This window comes from Columba livia, chromosome 1, assembly GCF_036013475.1.
Source record: "Columba livia isolate bColLiv1 breed racing homer chromosome 1, bColLiv1.pat.W.v2, whole genome shotgun sequence".
Lineage (NCBI taxonomy): Eukaryota > Metazoa > Chordata > Aves > Columbiformes > Columbidae > Columba > Columba livia.
In genome coordinates, this window is record NC_088602.1 from 147,878,787 (window position 1) to 147,897,358 (window position 18,572).

At 40.4% G+C, this 18,572-nt stretch overlaps 1 protein-coding gene across 7 annotated transcripts in view; it reads left to right on the top strand.

Moving 5' to 3' along the window:
• The window catches only part of BCL2L13 (BCL2 like 13), a 44,870-nt gene that overhangs the window by 18,416 nt on the left and 7,882 nt on the right, over positions 1–18,572 (top strand). For 4 of the 7 annotated variants that reach the window (XM_065036847.1, XM_065036855.1, XM_065036871.1 and 1 more), the window contains exons 5-6: positions 1,175–1,244; positions 6,980–7,123. In XM_065036847.1, the coding sequence (XP_064892919.1) occupies positions 1,175–1,244; positions 6,980–7,123 (214 nt within the window). Of the gene's footprint in view, positions 1–1,154; positions 1,245–2,106; positions 4,389–6,979; positions 7,124–18,572 lie in introns of those variants that run through there. The other 3 variants (XR_010467339.1, XR_010467338.1, XM_065036882.1) reach the window with 3 other exon arrangements.

Below are 18,572 nucleotides of genomic sequence, written 5' to 3' on the forward strand. Positions count from 1 at the left end.
TATATGTGTATGTACATACATATAAAGTCTGAAATCCTGTGAAAACGTGTTGACACACATGCCTTTTTATAAGGCAAACTAGAGCTACTGTTTAATCTCCAGATAATATATTTTCTGCAGCTGTTGTTGCTCTTCTCAACCCACTGATTCATTTGAATTTGTGTTTCAAAAGAACTAACGTACCAAGGAAGTTAAGAGAATGCACTTAAAATGACAAAATCAAATTATGTTTTCCCCAGTGGGCTCTAACTCTGTTCTTTTACCTGTGTTTGCTACAGTAGTGCTATTTGATACAATACTTATTTATTTTGCTTGTATTTTCCTGTCTTCTTATATGCATATTAGCAAGCATGTTATGGTACAGTAGGCTGTTATATCATGACAGGTTCTTGGAGTTCAATAAGTGGTCTTCTGTCCAATGCCAGTTACCACTATTTCCCTGAAACCAAAGTATGAACTTGGCTTTTGTCATGATCTGGCTCAACACAGCTGCTTTTGACAGCATCATCTGCTGTTACTCAGCAGAAAGCCTTTGTTGTTACTGACTCTAAGATACTGTCTGATCTGGGAGGAAAGCATATGGAAGAGAGGGAATTCCATCATCCCAATTCAGAGAAGTAGAGATGTGATGAATCTAAAACAGAGGTATCTACTGAAATAGGAAGGGGGTTTTGTGATCAAAAGTGCTGTTTCTTGCAAATAAAGGCTTAAACTGTAACATAATATTAAAGCGGTCAAGCAGCCTGTTTTGGTTCATAGTCTATATTGTTTACACAAATTTGAGTCTGCATTGACCTCTATCTCAAATGTGAATTTCTTAGTGAGATTTTTTATCTTTAAAGTCTTAGATTGTAACAAATTACATGCAAGAGCTTAGAAATTTTGGTAGCATATCAGAGAAGCTACTTGCCTAATGTCCTTTGTAGACTATCAAATTATTATGAAATTCATTTAACCGATGATATGAAATTGTGTAACAGGGAAAAGGCAATGCCTTCCTGATCCTGCCTGGTGCTGGTGTTTTATGTTCTGAATTGTGAGACTTGTTAGCTCTTGAAAATTATTTGCTGTAGTAGATGTGAAAATATTTTCTTCTCTGGAAACTGAGATTTTTATTTTATTCTTGTTCTTTTGTTTCCTTTTATAACTTTCAGTGTTGGTTTAACTTCTGCAGGCCGGTGACATACCAAGAATATCGAGAGCGCACACAAGAAGCGGCTGCTCATGCCAGTGGATGGAACAAGGTACTAAATAAGTGTATTTCCCTTTGATAGTTCTTGCATCTATTTGATATCTGCAATGATTTTTACTAGGTACAGTTATGCTTCAGAGAGGAACAAGAATAAAAAGAACCCACTTGTTTTTAGTATGAAATATTAATTTTCACTCTCAGAATGGTGCATGAGGACATAATACATAGTTTTTAGATAATTTAGCCAGAAGTTGTCTAATAGAAATATTAGGTCAATCTTCCTTCATTATAGTAAAAGGAAAAGTTAGAGTTGCTGCTTGACATATTTTTTTTTTCCACAATAATTACGAAACATTTTTAAATTGCCAAGAGAAATTTATTCTTTTAGCAGCTTGGTAATGAATTCTGACAGATGTTTTCATAGTATTTATCTACTGTTTCTTTGCTCCCATCCCAGGCTCAGAATATATGTAAAAAAATGTTAAACACAATGAAACTAAAAATTGATAATATCTTCACAACATCTAAATCATTCATCAAACCTAAGAATGGTGTCCCTACCTGATTCCAGGAGTAGTTATCTCAAATGCTATAATGCTTCTTTTTAAAATAAAATGCTAATCTGTATAAGAACAATCTTATAATAGTTTTAAGAACATAACCTCATTATAGTTTTAATGTAGAATGAGTAGAATTACTGTTCTCAGATTCATCTTTCATTCATCATTCAAATTCATCATCTTAATTACTCTCTGATGTGTTCAGTGGGTATCAGAAAAAATGAAAGAATGAAATAACTGTTTACAAATTTAATCACAAATTGAGAGTTAAAATTTAGTCTTAAATTTAAAAGGCAATAACAAATCTTTTTTCCTGCTTTACATTTGGGTTTTTTGTTTTGTTTTGTTTTTCAGATATACTTTTCCTTAACTAGATTTCCCTGCTTACTTCAGAAACTGATCATCTAACCAAGAGTGTAGGCACTGTCAAAGCAGTTTATTAAACATAGCTTGACAAGTTATTGCCCATGACTGCAGCAATTATAATTATTGTGTGTGTGCTTTCAGTTTATCATCCTGTGGTTCCCAGCATTTTCATTTAAACAACCATGAAATCTGATTATGAAGAAGGTGGCTTAAGGTAGCACATTTTACTTTTAAGTTAGTGAAAACTAAAAACAAGCATAAAACAGGTCATTGTGGCTCAGTTGGCAAGGGAGGAGGTGGTTGGACCTTGTTAGTTGCCCAGTGGCTCTCCATATGCTCTTGGTACACTCCTCTTGAAGATGCTGGGTAGATGGATCAGCCATATTTGGGGTTTTGTGATTCAGCCTTCATTGCTACTGCATGTGTGCAGCCCCTGTGGCTAGTGGATTTTCAGTTTGGGATTGAGAATATAATCCAGAAGATGCCTTTGTCGTCATCTTTGCTTACCTGTAACATTTGTTGCTACAAAAGTCATAGTCCACAAGCAAACCAGAATGGAAATTTTGTGGAATAATACAGCATCTGTTTATATTGTTCTTGTGGTAGTTTGATGCTTTAGGAATGCCTAGCAGTTCCTTTAATAATACTTGTTTTGAGGAGATGGAATACATTTGTGTTGGTTTCATTTCCTTTTAAATTCCTGTATTGTCTTAATCGGAATTGTATTTTATAACAGAAGAGATCAAGGTATCTTTCCTCCAACTTCAACCTCATTTAATTTTCACTCTAAAGAAGAAGCTGTTAGAAAAATAATTTTTAAAAGTAGCTATAAATAGCCATAGTGCTGGGTCTAATTAGCTGGCATAAAGCAGGAATGTGAGGCTGTGCTGGCCTCAAGCTTGTGAAATCTGAAGGATGTGTATTTAAATTGACTCTGTAGGGATAACTGAAGCTTACTCCCTTTTATGACTAATAAGAAAACATACAACTATATGAGCTAGCTGAACAGAATAATAAATTGTTCCCAGTTTTATGCTCACAGACCTTGCATATCCTGTAGTTTCTTGGGTGGAGCAGAAATTGAAGATGCACAGTAGCTGTGACAGATGTCAAAGGATTACAAATATGGGAAAGCCTTCCCACAGACAGACTTCTGTGTGATCAAGGCTGTGGTTTGATCCAGACTAGAAGAAATAAAACAACCGAGGCTAGTAGATGGAGTGTGTTTTAAGTTACACATAAGCTCGATCTGTTGTGCTCAGTGGTGGCATCTTGCACAGCAGGATGTTCTTGCAAAAGCCTGTGAACTAGTATATAAAAATCTCAATTAAATTTTCGGAGGCTTTGCTGTTGTAGGTATATTTTATTATATATATTTATGTATGTATAAAAGCCCCATCTATTGAATGTGGTGCACTCGAGAGAGTCACACTGATGCCTTAAAGGCCCAGTATCTCTGTGGCACAAAGCAGACTCAAAGTAGTGTTTGCAAATCTTCCTTGATGTTATGTACATGAGCCACATGTCGTACAGGTAAGCATATACTTCGGGGAGGTACTGGATTATCAGCTGCTTGGAGGGTGCATGTGAACAAAGGCTTGATGTCTCTGGTTTACAATTGGGAAGGTGTCATTTTTAGTCATACCATTTGTCAAAGAACCTATTCATTAGACAAGCAGGAGCAGAAAGAAGTCATGTATAAATAGAGCTGGGCTGGGTTTTTTTTTCCATTTAAAAACGTGGAGCTTTTCCAGAGTGCTGTGGTATGTTTGAGCTGCTGAAGAGATCTGGTGAACTGACTAGCACATGGGATGGAAAGGAGTGTTTTCATTCACTAAAACATGAGTATCTATCTGAATGAGGAAATATTGCAGGGTAAACTATTAATAATACATAGAAACATCGGTTCTTCCATTAATATTCCACAGAAGTGAAGGATACCCACAGACACTAGGAATGCTTGTTCTCCATAAAAAAGAAAAAAAACATCAGGGAAAGAAATTATTTAGTGTAATTCTCAGAGATTGTGATGTAAAAATAATAGGCTCAGTGTTAGAATCTGTGAAGAAAAGGGCGATTCTTGTGTTTGAAATAAGACTCTCGTTAAACCAAAACCACCTCAAACTTAGGTCAAAATATATTTCTGTAATAAAAAATTGGAATACTCCACTGTAGAGTTTTTATGCTTTTTGCTTAAAAATTTTATATTATATACATACTCTAAAAGACATAATCCCACTGTTGTGCATCCAATAAAAGAATAAAAACTACTGGTATTGAGAGTCAGTTGTACTGGTCAGTAGGATAGCAGTCATCTTAATGTGCCCTTTTAACTCATTAATGGAGCCAAGGAATAATAACAACAAAAATGCAAGAAATAACCTTGTAAAGAATTAGATGAACTTTATGTTGAAACAGCCAAAAGGTATACTGAAGTATTAATTACTTTGGATGTAGCTTCTTCAAAACCTCTGAACTTTCCTCATGGTTTTTTTTTTTTGTAATATTGTACTATGGGATTGCAATAGTATAGTTGCCGGAAATCGTTCATTTACACAATGAGAAGTCTTCTCATAGTAAATTTTGTTTGTGGTTTTTTTTTTTTTTTTTTTTTTAGTGATTCCATAGACGTTTTCTCCTGCCAACTATTTTCTGGCATGCTGTGCTTGATATGGTGTAAGTTTTTCTTCAGTTAAAATATAAATAGCCCCTAGCATTCCTTCCCAGGTGTACTGGTAGAGGGAATTGCAATTGCTTTGAATTGCTAAGGCTATGTTTTTACTTTGGTCCAGTTAAATCTCGTCACAATTCACATAGCTACTCTTACATACAGAAAGCTGTTGTTAACCTTTATGGAAATAACTGTGAAAGTAATTTCTTTCATGAATTTTGAGATTTAGGGATAGTATCATGCAAATCTGTTCCTGTTCCCACTGATCTCAAAGGTAGAAGAAGCATCAGTAATTTCAGTGGGAAGGGAAAACCAGGCTGTGTTTGTTGGTCTGTGTGGGACTGGGTATTAGAGTTAGAATCTGGTCCCTTGCTCCTGAGGCCTGCAGAGGCTTGCTAAATTTGAGAGGAGTGGATGGATTAGATATTTAAGTTGGCAAAGGAAGAAGGGAACAGTCATGTTCAGTATGCCAACATTTGAGCTCCCTTCATTTCCTAAGCAGCCTTTTTTTTGCCTTTGTTTCTCTTGCCTCCAGCTTAAAGTAAATGTCAAATATTTTGAGATCTCAGTGTTCATGCTGTTGTAGCACTATGTGGGTGTGCCCAAAGCCTCTGAAAGATGCCTTGCCTTGCCAGCATGCTTTTTTTTTGGATCCAAAAGGACTGAAGTTTCTTCTGACACCTCACCTTGACCTGTTCCTCGTCATTGTGCACTGTAAGCTTGTCCTTCTTCTGCCTCTGAGTTGAGATTCATTACAAGACACTCAAAAAACCCCAAGACTTTTAAAATTCAAACATCATGACATTCCTAGTTAAGTGACTACAGTGTTAACAGTTTGTCCCAGAAGAACAGTGCTATAACCTGTCTGTCTTAGTAGTGGACTCTCTCTGTTGTTAATCAGCTGGAACATCTTAAATTTCGCAGATTACAGGCATTTTTAAGGTCTCATCTGTTCTTAGTGGTCCATCTCAGTATGATTCCACCATGGATTTAGTACAAATCTCAAACTCAGCCTCCTTTTCTGATTTGTCTTCCTCCAGCTTTGCATCCTAAGCTGTGATTTTTGGGAATAGTAATGGATGATATTTACAGACAAGAAAATCAGGCTGAAGGAGGAGGAGACTGGGAAAGGAAGGAGGCATTTGGAGTTCAGTCTGAGCAGTAGTATTAGCCTGCATCTAACTTGTGCAGCTGGGAAACAATATTCTTATTTTTATAGTGAATAGATGTGCAATGGAGATGTCATGAACAAGGTGCAGTAAAACTTAAAAATATTTTTTCTGTTCTATCATAGTGCTTTTTTTCAGATGCTAATGACTTCAGTTCATACCAGTTTCTTGAACTTGCAAAGTCCTGCATATAAACTTTGCCCAGAGGGTCACATGCATGCTTTGGGAGACTACACTAAGAGTTTAAAATTTCAACTCCATGTTGTTTAGGCAAACAAACCCGTAATTTCAGAAGGAAGTGTCTAGAACTGTATAATATGGAGGAGGTGGCTTCACACAGTCTTGCATCTTTCAGAGCAATTCACATTTGGGTTAAGGCTGAGCATTCAGTTAAAGAGCAAAGGTTTGGGAGGAGGAATGGGAGTAGGAAATGAGGGAGGGAATTCTGTATGTGTTGAATTTGGCACAGAAAAGGAAAGTTTAACGTGGAGAGGGGTTTGTGTTTGTCATTTTAAACATGTCTGTAATGTTGTGGTGCTGGAAGAGGTGTTATTTTTCTGTCCTGTCTGAAAGCCAAGTGTGAATTTTGAAAGAGGCTGTCTAGTGCAATGCATCTGTTCAAGAATGTGTATGAGTTTGCTGTTTAAATACAATTTGGATGCATATCCCTTCCAACTATAATGCTGCATCTTTCCACTTCTGGGGTAGCAAGTTCTGGACCTCTTCTGCTTCTTTACCTGAATCTGTGTTGGAAAAAAATGGGGCTTAAGAAAGCCCTGCAGTCCTGTTCTGTGAAACTCTCCAGATAGGCTGTGGTGTTTTGCTTACCAGATTAAGTGCTTCTTTTTTATTGAATTGTGTTTCTGCCTTGTGTCTTCAAAAAATGAAGTGTATAGCCTCTGATATCTTTGGACTTATAGATTCAGACTTTTTCTGTGGACCACATGAAATCTTCTGTTTCACCTACACAGGAGCATCAATAACGCTTTCTGTATTTATTTGCAATTCTTGTTTTTTGAAGGTCTTGGTACCCCTGGTTCTGCTACAACAATTTCTGATGGAGTTAACCAGACGGGGCCAGGAGCCACTGAGTGCACTTGTGAACTTCGGGGTGACATATCTAGAAGACTATTCTGCAGACTATATCATTCAACAAGGAGGATGGGTAAGAAGACAGTGTTTAATTTTCATCCTTTGTTCAAAACTTATTTCTAAGTGTGATACTAGTCTTCAAAGGAGTGGAAGGTAAGAGGAGTTGATAGAAGTAAGCAGATGAGAGCAGGAATGCCCCCCAAAAAAGCAAACAAAAAGCAGGAGGTCACGACCTTATAGTTGGAAAGGGATCTTGGGCTGTCATCTATTTCACCTCTCTGCCCCAAGGTAAACTAACTTTGACCGGTTCATTTCTGATGCTGACATTAAAGACCTATGTGGTTGGACTCCACAATTTCCCCAGACAGTCTGTTCCAGCTCTTTGCACATCTGGTTTGTTGGATTGCCCTTGGAATTGAAGAGGTCCTCAGATGTCAAATAACTACTAGTTTTCATACACTGTGTGTTAAGATGCTACTTTGTTGTGATATGGTGAACTTTTGTTTGTATGTTCTTTGCTGTTAATATACATACAGAATGGCATTTAGAAGCAAACACCTGTAACAAGAGATACTGTGCCTGAGAGGCTTCTCTTTTTAATATTATCTTCGTACTCTGGTGACTGCTGGAAAATGGTTTATGTTTCTTTTTTTTCTCCTCTTACATTTCAGAGGGTTTTTTACCAGATACGTAGTTGGGGAGCACTTCATACAGAAGTGTCAGTAGGTGCTAATTTATTTTTATAATGAGCGATAAAATAGCTAATACATATTGGATTTTACAGCTATATGGGAACATGGATAGAATGAGCAATCAAGATTTCTTTGTGCTGCATTTCCTTGTGGAAATCTTCAGTTCATAGTAACGAATGTTCCTGAGTCATGGCGTGCTGAAAAAGTTTCATTTAAAAATACATCACAGAGACAGCTCACAGCCTGTGAGCTGGGTCTTGAAGGTAGAACTGTGTTAAAGGAGGCTGATCTTTAGATTTCAGGGTTTGGGAAGGATGCCAGATTTGAGTGGAATTAATCTGGGATTAGTCAAATGGCTCCAGCAAGTTGATTTATTCTAAAAAGAAAAGCTCTTTAGGAAAACCGAGTGATTAAAAACTGTTAGTAGGAAAAATCTCATTCAGACAACTTCTCATATTTCATGACTTTACCTGATTTTTTCTTTAGCAGTAGTTTGCTCTAGAATTTCTGCACATCTGTACCTATATCATTTCCCTTCCTGGATATCAGGGTTAATAGTTTTCAAAGCCTTTGGGAGGGATTGTTTGTCTTTAATGGGCAGAAACACTAACAGCATGCAGCCCAATGACCTTAGGTCATTTGCGAAATGCACTCGCATTTCAAAGTCTTTTCATCACAGAGAAGGTCCTTACTTGCAGCTTTAAGACAGAGGGATGTTAGTGCTATTTTGCTTTTCTGCCTTTATTTTTTTTCTTTCCCAACATCAGAAAAGGCTGCCGTCTGTCCTCTAACCCTGATTTGAGGCTTGCTATAAACATACTTAATACAGTGCAAAGCCTCTGCAAACAAGCAGCTTTCCAGCATGGCCTCCAAGGGAGGGGACTGTGCTTTGTGTTTGTGTGACTGTGCATGTATGTACAGATCTGGGTAGTCGGTGTTGAATGGGCTACGAGCTTGTCTGTATACATCCAGTCAGGCATAAAATCAGACTGACATAAGCAGTACAGCAAACAAGCCAGAGCTATTTTTGAAACAGCAGAAGAGGAGAGGAAAGAGACAAGGTGATGAAAGTCCTTTCCAGCCAAATTAATGGAACTGCACTAACTCTTTGTGAGTTGCTCTGGGAATGGGATTGGGGACACACTGAGTTTGTGGCTTTACTTGGAGGAAAGCAGTATATGGTTTTATTGCCTTTTTATTTTTTTCCTCTGTAATGAAAACATAAATTTGTACTGAGTGACATGCTTTTTGGTCTCTTCTGAATTTGTGGGATGGTGTTCTGCAGATGGCAGTGCTGGGAGCTGGGTGTGCGGTGAGGGAGTGTGTGTGTGCACGCGTGTTTCAGGGGAGAGCTGCCTGACAGGCTGTCAGCCATCAGGCAAGTGGTTTGCATTTTTTAAAGATAAGCATCTGCCACAGGGGCTCTGTGTGCCAGATCAGGTTGTCAGTAATACTTTGCTAGAGCCTTGAGGGCAATGTATAAACCTGTAAATCTGCAGCGAATTATGTTGCTGTGACAGTAAGAGGTTCGATTTTTGTGTTGTTCTGGAATGGTGTGCAGATAGGTCTTTCCTACAGCTGTTAAGAGTTTACTTGAAACTAAGATACCAGAACAGCCTGTCTGTTTTTTCGTGGGTCAGGAGCAGAGGAGAGCTTCACAGGAATCAGCTTTTCAGGGGCAGACAGAGACACTTCTGTAGTGTCTCTGGTGCCATCTCATCCCTTGGTACCATGTAACTTGGGACCTTTTCTGATTTTTGGACTGAAGCCTACCTTTGCCAGGAGGGCAAAGGTAAGCAGTCAGCTGAGCCCTTCCTAGGCCCCACTGCAGATCTGTGGAGTCAGAATTTTGCAGAGCTGTGTCATCCGGTGGGACCACTTGCTGTGTCATGCTGTGCAGCCACGATGTGGTGCAGCTGGAAGAGCTCCCAAGGTTCTGCATGTGTGCAAGACTTCAGGTTGCTTTGTGGGCGAGGGAGTCTTGTGGCTCCAGGAAAGCATCTGGTTGAGGATGGTGGACAACAGTTAACTAGAAGCAAAATTGCTAGCTCAAGGGAATAAAGCTTGATAAATTGGATAGCTATGCTGTAGATTTCAAGAAGTTGGCATGGCTTGTAAGGAATGGGAAATTTGGGATACAAGAGGCAGAGTCTCTGAGATGCGAAGTCGCTTTTTGATATTTCATCCCAGTCTTGCAGAGATGTGGTGATGAAATGATTTGTTGAAACAATGAGTGTTCCCCTCCCATTCTTCCTTCAGGCACTACAATTGTAATTCAGCTAACTTTTCATGGTAGGTTGGGACTAGGTGGTTGGGTGGTGGGAGAATCGTTGGCATATTTTTACATTAAAGTGCATCCAGTATTTTGATACTATGATTCTGGCCATTGCGTATATGCTGTTTCCCTTGCCCTTGGTATGTTTTACTGCTTTAGGGTGAAAGTCTTCCAAGTAGGAATGTCTGCAGTGCACTGCATATTGTGGTTGGATGCAGCTGGCAACATAAATGTGAATTAAGAGATAAAATGACTACTCCATCTAGTTTACAGTCTCTTAAATTTGCAGGTTGGATGCAGTCTGAGTTTGGAAGGCTGTAGGAAAGCAAGGAAACCTTGCTTTCTTCTGGGCAGCCTTCCCTCTTTCACTAATTTCAGTGACAGGTTTGTCTGCAGCTCTTACATTTACCCTGCTTAAGTTTTAGTATGATATCTCTTTCGGAGCAAAAAGCACGTTTGGTATTCCAGCTTCTCTAAATAAGCACGTGTGGAGACGCACATTTCTTCTTTCCGACTCTGTTTTGAGCCCAAATGGTCACTCTAAGATCTTGTTCCCTTACCTTGAAACATAACGGCAAACCAATTCCCAGCCTGATTTAAGCAGTAGCTTCGTTCCTCTTTCCAAAAAGCAATGTTACAGCTCAACAAATAGCCATGCAGTGTACATGTTCTACCCTCCCCTTTTCTCTTCTTCCCTCCCTTCTCCTCCTTTCCCCTCCCTTCTCTTCTCGTACCTCCCCTCCTGTTTTGCTCTGACTTCTCCAGGGCTGAGTGCTGCTGCATCAGAAGCAATTCTTGGTCTCCTGGAAAAGTGCACAGTAAGGCCAGGCACTTGGTAAGGATGTTTTTCCTCTTCATTTCCCATCCCTCCTCCCCAATAATATATTTCTTCTCAAGCTCTGCGGATCCTGTTTTCCATGGTTAGATTTCATCAATGTTGAAATAGTCTGGGAATGTCTATAAGGAGGAAAAAGTATAAGATTACGTGGAAGCTAGCTGCTTTTTCTGTTTTCTCAGATTCACATTCATGTTACAAGCTCATCTGCTTTCTGTTTATTTGGAAGAGGTGAAATAAGTACATGCAATCGGTGTTTATTGGTATTCAGTTAATTACCTTTCTTCCCTTGGTAAGAGGCTGGTATTCGTATTTGTGACCCGTAGCTGAAATTGTCTCTGCCTCCCCAGGGTTCTTGTCTTAATGATGTTCAGATCTGGATTTGCATTTAACTAGTTATTTGCCCATGCTGAAGGGAGGAAAAACTAAATTTCCTTGAAATACACTTAATGTTTACAGTTTATCTCAGCCTTAGAAGAGCTGTTCTCTGTTTCCAGTGTTTTGTCTCGGGCTTTTCTGCCAGTTTTGACATTTTCTTTGCTGCTGTATAATCTATATACTAGAGTCTGTTAACAATCTGGAGGAGAAAAAGAGTAAAGAGACACTTGTCATCCTGGGGAAGCCAGGCAGTCAGTTTGCGCTACTGGAGATTAAAATCTCCTCCTGCAGCAGTCCAGGTGTCTGCCTTGAGAATGACAATGCAGAAATAGAGGCACATGCTCTGCTGGAGGAGAGTTAAGTTTAATATGGTCAAGATGCATGAAAGGGCAATCAGAGAAGTCCTAGAAAGGAGTTTTCCTTTCAAAATAATTGTACTTCATGCTTTTATCATGGACCGCAGCAGTGAAACATCCACTTTTATTTGTGTGTAACTTCTTTGGTACAGTAGTAGATTTTTTTTTATCTTTTAGGCATTGTGGCTGAAGGAGAAAGAACTTAAATGGTCAAGGAGCAACTAGATCTCCTTTCTTTTTTCCATTCCAACAACTTCAGATCAGTCTATCTGAAGCAGTGGTCTCTAAATAATTGAATTTACTTTAAACTGCTAACACTGAAACCTTCAAGGCGTTGCTTTGGTGCTGGCTCTCTGCAGGTACTAGAGGTGATGTTAGAGGGCAAGGGAGGGAATAGGATCATTTCTGCAGGCTGATCCAGCCAAATAATTCCTTGAAGGGGATAAGAACAGCGGCTGCAATATCGGTGTGCTTTGGTTTGTTTCACATAACTTGTTTTCCTTTTTTAATTTTATTTTTTCCTTAATAAAAAGTACAGTCCCATTTGTGGACTCTGCTCTGTTTTTCATGGCTCCACCTATCCAAACAGTTTCATCAAGATGAATACTACAATAAATGCCTGAGAGCTTTTTGTTACTTTTGTTGTTTTGTTTTTTTTTTTAATGTATTGTTCTAGATCTGGGTGTTGCCAGCTGCCCCTTTTATAATCCGTTTCTGTGAAGGATTAGCAGGGTAGTGCTGTCAGGTCTGAAGAGGCATGGTGCAGCGGGGCTGCAGACCGGGGCTCAGGGCAGGCGGCAGTGAAGCTGCCCCGACCCCAGCAGCCCTCTGCAGGCACAGCCTTCGCCTGTACAACTTCACCAGTACACAGCTGCTCCGCTCTTACTGCTAGAAATCATGTGACGAGCACTTTCCAAGCTCTGGGGAAATCTGTTATTGTGGGAAATGTGCTTATTTCCCCAGAGGAAGATCTCTTGGGATCCCCAGACACGGACCAGTTCGTCACTTCTTGTATTTTGTTTTTCAGACACAAGATTCTAATTGCAAATGCATTTGATGGGTTCCTAGGACTCATATTGTGGCTACGACACTGTCGTGTGAGGAAAGTAACGATTGAACCTAATTTCTCTCTGTCATGAGTTATGTTACCAGATAAAACCAGTACTTGCACATAAAAAGCTTTGTAGCTGTGTTGCATGTTCTGAATTTTTTATCATGGTAATAATTGCTCTCCTGGAACGTTTGCGTTCTGCCAGCATTTCCTCAAGGCGTGCCTTGTCTTGGGGATTTTATTTGGGTCTGTTTAGTTTCAGGGTGGAAAAAAGAGCTCAGGGAACACAGATATTTTTCCTGCAAGGTGATACTCTTCTCTGACCTCTATACGGAATTTTTGCTTTTACTGGATAAAACCAAAATCTCGGGTGCATTGGTGGCTCGCGGCGCCGTATAGCTTTTCTGGGGGCTTTTTAATGTCTTTGGAGTTGAGTTTTGTATGAGTTGCCTATTTGTATCATTCCTTTTGTGAACAGACTTAACTGTAACCTGTCTGTTTATACTTCTTTAAGAGTTGAATCAGAGAGACCTGTCAGGCTTTTCAGAACACTTAAAACTAAACTAAACCCCAGAAGAATAACACGCAGCATGCACAGCAAATAGACATAGTCAAACTGCATGTATCTGGTGAGCTTACAGGTCTTCTCTAAGATGCAGTGAAAGTTCTGTTGGACACCTTACTGGTGATCTTTTTCCATTAACTATCTAATAATGTCTCCTTTACAGATTCAGTATGTGCTATTGTTCCCACTATTCATATAGGAAAAAAGGTTACTTTTGGAATTTTGATTTGAGTATCTGTTTCCTCCAGAATCAGCTTTACATAAATCAGGCTGAAAGTATTATACTGGTAAATAAGAATATTCATTTTCTTGTGTGTCCTTAAAGTTTTTGCTCTGAAGCAAAAGTAACAACTATGGTTAGCATGTCAGCATGTTTGTATACAATTAATAACAGACCTATTACAAAACTATGAAAAATAGCACAGTCATCATGAGAGTCAATTTCCAAGTCTATTTATTTTTGCTGTCTTTAAATCATAATTGAAACTCAGCAGGTGTTTTTAAGTAGCAGTTTCCTACTATATGTTAAAGGTTGGTAGTGTGTTGAATCCACTCCTGAGAGTGATTTTCAGCAAAGTTCAGATTACTGACACTTAGAGGACCACAGCTGTATCTAAACTGATGGGTTCTACTTATTGGAGGAACTTTCAGCTATTTTTTTCATTATTTTGTTACCAGTTTACAGTTGTTTAGTGTAGCTCACCCTGTAGCATAACAGCCATAATTGATCCTGAGGGCTAGTCTAGCACATTTGTTAACAGTGCTTTTTGTCACTTGTCATATAGTCTTGTGGAAAATTTCTACCAGTCAAAGCCCATAGGTTGAGGACAGTGATTGACTTCCAGAGCTCCTTGTTGAGGTCTGCAAATGCCACCTTGACAGAATTGAGTTGGTTTTCTCTTCAAGACTGCATCACATGCTGTGAACCATCCTTGTTGTGTTCTAGCCAAGAGGGGGAACCCTCCAGTTCTCCTTCTCATCATAACTTGTGCCAGCTTTTCTCTCCAGTGGCTGTGGTTGGGATCAGGAGTGGCTGGGTGCTGCGCTGAGGGACTTACTCCTGCTTCTCTAGACACACATGACATGGTTCTGTAAGTGTGCTGGATCAAGAAGAGCATTCTGTGTTTGCAAGTCTCTCATCTCAAATTTGAAAAAGAGGAACTCTGATTTTTCTGGTCTGGAGCAGTGGACTATCTGTTTACAATAAACAAAGCAGATAAAGGAATGCTTGCATGCATTCCGTATTTACCATCAAATCTAAAGAGTAGGGCTTATATAAGGCCTTGGGTTATTAAAAATCCTTCCACATGTTCTATCCTGGCCTGAATTAATCTGTCTGTGGGAGCTTTGCTTCTGGGTCACATCTGTAGATGAATCAAGAGGCTTGTCCTAGATGTCATTCAGTTTTTACTGCAGCTGCTTTAAAAAAAACCAAACAAAACAACAACAAGAAACCAAAGCAACAACAAAACCACAAAAACCAACAAAACAAAAAACCTACAACCAAACAACCAAAACCACACAACAAACAAAACCCACACAAACCCCGCAAAACAAACAAATGAAACCATAAACAAACACCACCACAACAAAGTGCAAACCTCAGCTGAATCAGCACAAGATCCTGGCTTTATCCTCTTGACTTTCTGAATTAACTCTTAATTGAGCTCAAGAAATATTAATCATGTATTGTAAATAATGCCTGTTACTGTGTGGCTTTTCAATTAAAACTTTATAAGCTTTTAATGAAGAAGTAGTGCAATAACCTATTGGCATTCAGTGTGTTAGCTTTCCCCTAGTTTTCTCAACCTTGGGCGATTTGTCTCTTCAAGCTTGGAAAGTTGTGTCCCCAAGGCACTGACATGGAAGTTAAATTGTCTGTAAAGACAAAAAGGAACCAGCCAGGCTATATAAGGCTCTGATTTATAGGGAGCTAGCAATTGTTAACTCTTTTGAGGTCAGTGCCATCTGCATGGGAAAGAGAACAATAAGGTGCCTGGGCAGGGTGGGTGTGTAGTGTTGATACACACATTAATTAGGTATTTGAAATTTTGAGGACTGCCCATGCTCCCACTGTTACCATCCCTTCATTTCCTTTCCCTCTCCAAAGCAGTTTATCCTGCACGTGACCCTCAGCATATGCCCAGATCTTCCCTGTATTGTGAGAAGAATTATCTCCACTGAACATTCTCTAGCAAAGCATGTGGCCTTTAAAAAATGCCCTGATATGTGGGAATAACTAGAATAACTAGTGCCTGATCCTTGTATGTCAATGTTGCCCCCACATCTGTTTGTTAACTTGCTGAGGATCTAGCGTTACATCACACTGAGCTAAGATATTTTGCTGGGACTGGGCAGCTACCGGTCCATGTAGTAGCTGTGGTGGTACTTTGTCTCTATTACTTGTTCATTTTTATCATGGTCAAATAATATGTGGGTTCCCTCTAAAGACCAACTTTTATTTTCCTTATGAGAGGAAAGGGACAAGTTAAGATGGGTTGATCGGGAACAGAGCAGAAGCTGAAGGAATATGTATTGAGGAATATCCGGGTGTCTTAAATCTCACCACAGTCCCTCTACCTGATTGTCCCCACCGACTGTTGGTGGCTCTCTCCTCCCTACCCTCCTCCCTACTGTGAGCTGCTGAGTCACTGCTCAAAGGCGCTTGGCTTTTGCCACTGCGCAGCATACAACTTCAGGGGAATGTAGGCCGCCTTGAGTATGTCCCTAGTTGGTGCTTTTTTTAGTTCATTATCAAAAAGAAGCTTGCTACAATCACCAGCACTCACAAGCCCATAGAAGTGTGGCTTTGGAATATTTTGTATATGCTTGATGTTGAAGCAATCACAGCAGCAAACGTACACTGCCAGTGGTATGTTAAGAGCTGTTACCAGGTGTGTGTGTCCCTGCTCTTTTCACTAGTGACAGATCACATCGTCTGGCTTGTTGTGATGTGCTGCAGACAGGAAATAAATTCATTTTGACTTGTGAAAGGGCAGAAGTGAGCAGAGAGGAGGGTAGGATAGAGGTTCATGAGACTGTAGGTTTTACCCCCACTTATTTTGTTGTTTAATTGCTGTTCTAAGTCTGTATCACCTGTGGAAATAAAAAATTTGCTGTGATAGTATTAGCTTATATTACAGTGACAATATTTCCTGCTGTTGCAGCCTCACCTGGAGCCCTGTGTGCAGTTCTGGACACCATAAGATAAAAAGGATATAAAGCTACTGGGTAGTGTCCAGAGGAGGGCTATGAAGTTGGTGAAGGGTTTGGAGGGGAAGTCATATGAGGAGCGCCTAAAGTCACTGGGTTTGTTCAGCCTGGAGGAGACTGAGGGGAGACCTCATGGCGGCTACAGCTTCCTCACAAGGGGAGGAGGAGGGGCAGGCGCTGATCTCTTCTCTCTGGTGACCAGTGACAGAACCCAAGGGAATGGCAGGAAGATGTGCCAGGGGAGGTTTGGATTGGACATTAGGAAAAGGTTCTTCCCCCAGAGGGTGGTGGAGCACTGGAACAGGCTCCCCAGGGAGGTGTCACAGCCCCAAGCCTGACAGTGTTCAAGAAGAGACTGGACAAGCCCTCAGACACATGGTGTGAACTGTGGGGTTGTCCTGCGCAGGGACAGGAGATGGACTCAATGATCATGGTGGGTCCCTTCCAACTCAGGACATTCTATGATTCTGTGATACTTCATCAACATCCTGATGATCAAAGGAGCGAATGTACAATCTCAGAGTGCGTGGGCAGCGGGCTCCCTCTCCATCCTCAGCATAGGGTGGTGGAAGGTCACCACAGGGACTGACTCCCTGCTGTGCAGCTCTCAAGCATGTGCTGGAACAGCACAGGTTGGCGCTGTGTGCGTGTGGAGTCCTGTCCTCATATGCTGTGCTCAGTATTTGCCTACACTGCTCAGTACTTGATCTCTTTAGATCTGTTAACCTCTGTCTTAAGTTTGTTAGCTCTTCCTTTCCATTGCACACCCTTTGCAGTGCTGGTTGCTTCCGCCTGGGTCATGGAGCTCTGTTTTGTTTTGATGGCCTGAGCTGCATTTCAAAAAAAATTGAGTTCTGCTAGTGAAATGTGCCTTTCAAGAGGGTACTGAAGTCTTGAATTGTCAGTCACTGTTCACAGGGCAGAATTTACTTTGTGTTTGTCGATACGTGTGTGTTGTTAGAACATTTTCACAAATGTAATGCTTTGTACATTTTTATTTCATCCTGAATCAAGACTTCGTGGTGATGTTTAAGTGATTAGTGAACAGCTTGATCACTTTTAATCCTTCCCCTGAGGAACTCTGTTTATCATTTCAGAGTTTCTGAGCATGTTACCAAGCTGGATGATATTTCCCACGTCCAAGCAATTTAAAGGCATTTAGGAAGAAAAGTTCCTTTTGAAGTGTTCTATGAGATTCCTTTGTTCATGCACAAATATCTCCCAAAATTCCACAGGCTGAGAAGATGAGATTTACATCCCACCCCTGACAAAATATATTACAAAATCCTACATTCCTAGTGCTGTCCTGTACTACAGCCTGCACCATTGTGTAGAAATCTCCAGGAATGGGTCCATGAAATTTTGCAAAATGGCAAGGTGTTTTGGGGGACTGGAGAGAGAAACCTCACTCCCATACTCAACTCAGGCTCCACTGACCCTTTTTCACAAAGTTTATTGATATGGTAATAATTTCTACAGTAGAAGTGTTACTGCTGTAAGTTGAACAGCTCTCTCAGGTGCCAGTTCCATGCTTTTGCTAGGGGTCCACTCCTGCTTCATTTGCTCTCGCTGCAGCTCCTGCCAGTGACCTGCAGTGTTTGTGCTGTCTCTCCTGTGCCTGCCAGCTTGCTTTGTGGGTTTTCAGTATTCGTTTGTTTTTGTATGGGGGTGTGTGTGTTTTTGTGGAGATCCTGCTCCCTTGTAGGGAAGTGAGGAGTTGCGGTGTGTCTGGTGTTTCTGTGGGGAGTTTGCCTACTCAGAAACCAAGGACTTGCAGGACCTGAACTCCTTACAGATGAGGAATTAAGTGATACTTGGGAGTTACCAAAGCTGAAATGCATTTTCCTTTCTTTCTGCTCCCTGAGCAGGGCACTGCTATTGATGCGGCTCTTTTGGCATCAGTGCGAGCAGGTGCAGCTGCTGGCCCTGCTCCATCCCTGCTCGCGCTTGCACACTGGGGTGGCTCAGTGGACCAGGCTGATGCTGATCAGAGTTCAGAACAACTCAGCAAAATAAAGACTGTGTTTGTTTTCAACTTGGATCAGTCCCTGACAGAGACAACTGGGTGGATCCATAAAAAGTTATGAAACAGCTGAGGAGGTGTCTTGCAGTCATTGGGAGACTGGAGCAGAACCAACCCCCACATTTGCAGGTGTT